A 3,501-nucleotide genomic window follows, 5' to 3' on the forward strand; every position below is an offset into this window, starting at 1 on the left:
AGACAAGGGAGTGCCATAAGAGGAGAAGGAAGGTTCAGAGCTTTTGCAGTGTGCTTTTAACACTTTATTTTGCGGGAAGGCAGCCACCCTCTCCTTTGCTTTTGCCACGAAATTGTTAGTGGACGGTTTTTTTTTTGCAAGGGGGGGGGGGGGGGAGGGCCACTGCCTGTAGCGCCCCCCGCAAACGCTACCCTTGTGCACTGTTGAGCTTATAGTTTCATAAGTCAAATTCGTAAATTATACAGTGTGAAGCCTTTCGAGTCCCCAGAAAATAAGTTCACTTTAGATACTAAATGAAGACACGAAAGTGGCATGTGTAGTTGAGCCTTTCCAGCCTTTCTGTTTTTCTTTCCGGAGAATGAGAATGTCGGGTATACGCAAACTACCAACTGGGTGGAATACTTCTGAAAGAAAAAAAAAATTAAAGCACGAAGCGACATACTTAACTAGCGATAGCGCCAATTTTATGGTCTTTGTCCATCCATGTATTGGTTCGCGCTAGATTTTTTTTTTACTGAAGTCACGAAACACTTATAGCCCGAGACAAGGTTTTGATGGGTGGAATACGTTCCAATGTAATGGCAAACACATTATACTTGACAAATACGGCAGATTTTGCGAGTTGGTGCATAACGAAATTGTAAGGTTGTAGCGCAGCTCTGTTTGAGCGTGAAGAAAAAGAAGCCAGTGAAGAAGGGAAATACAAACATCAATGAGTCAAGTGAACAATATCTCATTTATTGTAATAGGTTCTCTGCCTTACGTAAAAACACTCTAGGTGCCGTTTGTCACCTTCTCGGAATAGATTTAAATGCTGAAAATGTGCTTTCTTTCAGGGCTTTGTGTCAAGGCCACAGCAACGAGAAGGTAGTTGACGCATTGCAGGAGTTCGTCAAAAGTTATAAGAGGTTTAAGTGTTGAAATCACTGTTCGGTAGATTTTGAAATTTCCAAATTCATATTAAATCAAATACGACGCTTTATTGCATTACACTACACATAATTTACAATTCAACCATCAAATTCGTCTTGTTGCATCTTTCTTTTATTTTTTGTAAATAGATTAATTTTAATCTGTTATTAAAGAAGAAATTCATGAAAACTATCCGGTTCCTTGACAATCCACCAGCGTGGGTATGCGCCACTTCGTCAAGGATCTTGACTTGACTTGACTTGAAAAACGTCAGGATATAGTGCCTAAAATATATTTTAGGCACTGTAGTCAGGATGAGCGCTAAACTTCTTTCTCTTGGTTATGGCCCTTATAGCCTGAATACTTCTAGGTTGAATAACAAAACTATCGCTAATATTTGAGCTTGTCAAGTATTGCCCAGGAATTAGTATCCAACGGCAGTGGCATTGGCGCATACCGCCAAGGATGAATTCCTTCACTTTGAATCATCATCAAGAAGAGCACTGAGAAAGTCAAAGCTTCGAATGATGTACGGCAACGAAGGCAAGCAAGGTCGTCCCGACCAGAGCATCCAGCGGTCATCCGCATCCGTAATGCTCAGTGCCTCCAAGATAAGCTGCACGCGGGTGTCGAGAGAGAGCGCCAGCAGTTGGGATGTCGAGGACCATCGCGGAAGCATCTCGCCCCTAGACTACCTGGCCAGGTCTCACGGTGAGAACTCGCTGTGCATCTGCTGGGCTTCAGATTCTCGCTGAAGATAAGACTATGTTATTTATTACTCGAAAATGGGAACCTCGGAATTCGTCGGAAAGAAGCAGATAATAAGTGTATCCGATGGGAAAGTCAACTACGCCGGAGAAGTCAACCAGGACTTGCATCAATAGCAATGCCACTGTAGGATTCGCTAGATGTTTTAATGGCTAAATAATTTTCTCCTTTTTGGTGGCTTTGGGATTTAAAAGATAAAGCAAGAAAAATGAGACAGACGTGTTCCTAAAGGCATAAACGTTATTATTGTGTCATAGCATTGAGGATATGAAGTGGCATGTGCCGGGTTTCGAAGGAAGAAAACGTAAGTGAGCTAGATTATGATAATTGTTGTGGGCACAAATACACCCATTTTACTCGATGATTTTTTAAACTGTACCGAGATCCACAGTAAAAGGGATGGTGGAGTTGGCGTCACTGCCAGATTTTGACACTCCGTGGAACTAAACTCAACAGCAAGACAATAACGGAGACCAGATTAAGAGCACATCCTTTGCAGATCCTGCTGTGGCTCATCGCTCGCCATCTCCGCCTCGCCCCATGGCGACGTGGTTCCATCGCATGAGACCCGCAAAGATGGCCGGCTACTTCTTGGTGTTGGGCCTGGGCTTCGTCACACTGGCATCGGTGGCCTGCCTCGCCTTCATGTTCATCCGCCATGACGAGCAGGTGTACCGTCTCGTGTGGACGCTGATTGTGAAGCTGTCCGGCCGCATCTTTGGAGGGGACCGCAGGGAGTGACTATTCCGGGACAACGAAAAGCGTTGGTGACATCACCCGTGTCGTACTGCCCTAAAGTGCAAACGAACTGTGCGAATCACGTAAAGGGTTGCAGAAGCACACACATTGCACATCGGCACGTGGTTACGCTTAAGTATGCAAGAAGGGTCTTGCCGACATTGCCGCAATAACAGGTTTCCTGCTTGTTGCCCGGTTCGACAAACACGACTGAGAAGTTTGAAGTCACTCGGTTGGAAATAAAATACTCTACACAATTAGTTCCCTTCTGTCGTTTGTGAGCTGCCATTTAAACTAGGGATCACATTTAGGGGTCCTGCTTGACCATCTGAAAAAAAAATTCGGGAGGCCTTCTGCTTCGGGAAATTGGGGACAAGTTAAAGGGATACTGAACAAAACTGGGAAAACTGACGAAACTTGGAAACTGTTCTCGAGAGATGTGACTGTTTCCATAAACAGAGTTAATCTCCGTTATTTTGGAATAGTTGGCTGTATTTTTTATTGGTTGTCAGCACATGGAAAATGCATCCGAGTGCGTGCCATGACGTCACATTCACCGAGGAGCATTCTGAATGCACATGATCCTGTCCTATGTGTACTCTTTCTTTTCTCCAGTTCTCCTTTCCTCTCACTCCCTCCCTTTTTCTAAACAGCGCTGACGTTTTACTATAACTGGGAGCATTGTTCGCTTCTGGTGCTGTTTATACCTGTTCTGGGAATCTTAGGAGAAATGATTGAGTCGAGAACGCAGGCGATGGGTGGCACTGTTGGCATGCCTGTTTTGGGCGTTCGTGATACCACTAGCGCCACCTCCTCTAGTTCACGGCGCGGCTGCTAGATGCAACAGTTTGTAAAAAAAGACAATAAATCAAATATTTTTCTGTAGACTCTACCGGGAATGAAGGATGTCTCTGGGGATTTCAGGACCTAATCTTTCAACTTGGTTGAGAATCGTGGCGGCAAAAATTTTGTTCGATATGACTTTAATTTCGACGTGTTCGCACCTAATGCACCGCTTTTTTTATATTGCGCGATGCTCCCTACTGCTGTTTCCTTCCTTTATGCTGGGAATGTGAACCTCGG

General features: G+C 44.5%; 1 protein-coding gene across 1 annotated transcript; it reads left to right on the top strand.

Moving 5' to 3' along the window:
• Positions 1–702: 702 nt before the first annotated feature.
• On the top strand, positions 703–2,675 carry LOC142768458 (uncharacterized). Its single transcript, XM_075870432.1, has 2 exons — positions 703–1,623; positions 2,180–2,675. Exons 1-2 carry the CDS (start codon positions 1,437–1,439, stop codon positions 2,419–2,421), a joined length of 429 nt encoding a protein of 142 aa, XP_075726547.1. The 5' UTR covers positions 703–1,436; the 3' UTR covers positions 2,422–2,675.
• The last annotated feature ends 826 nt before the right edge of the window (positions 2,676–3,501 follow it).

The sequence above is a fragment of the Rhipicephalus microplus genome, chromosome 8 (assembly GCF_043290135.1).
Source record: "Rhipicephalus microplus isolate Deutch F79 chromosome 8, USDA_Rmic, whole genome shotgun sequence".
In the NCBI taxonomy this organism is placed as follows: Eukaryota; Metazoa; Arthropoda; class Arachnida; order Ixodida; family Ixodidae; genus Rhipicephalus; species Rhipicephalus microplus.

Bases quoted from the DNA above. Each gene is read 5' to 3' on its own strand.
- LOC142768458 (XM_075870432.1), top strand. From the start codon at position 1,437: ATGATGTACGGCAACGAAGGCAAGCAAGGTCGTCCCGACCAGAGCATC. The intron at 1,624-2,179 runs GTGAGAACTCGC...CATCCTTTGCAG, and splicing joins CTACCTGGCCAGGTCTCACG to ATCCTGCTGTGGCTCATCGC.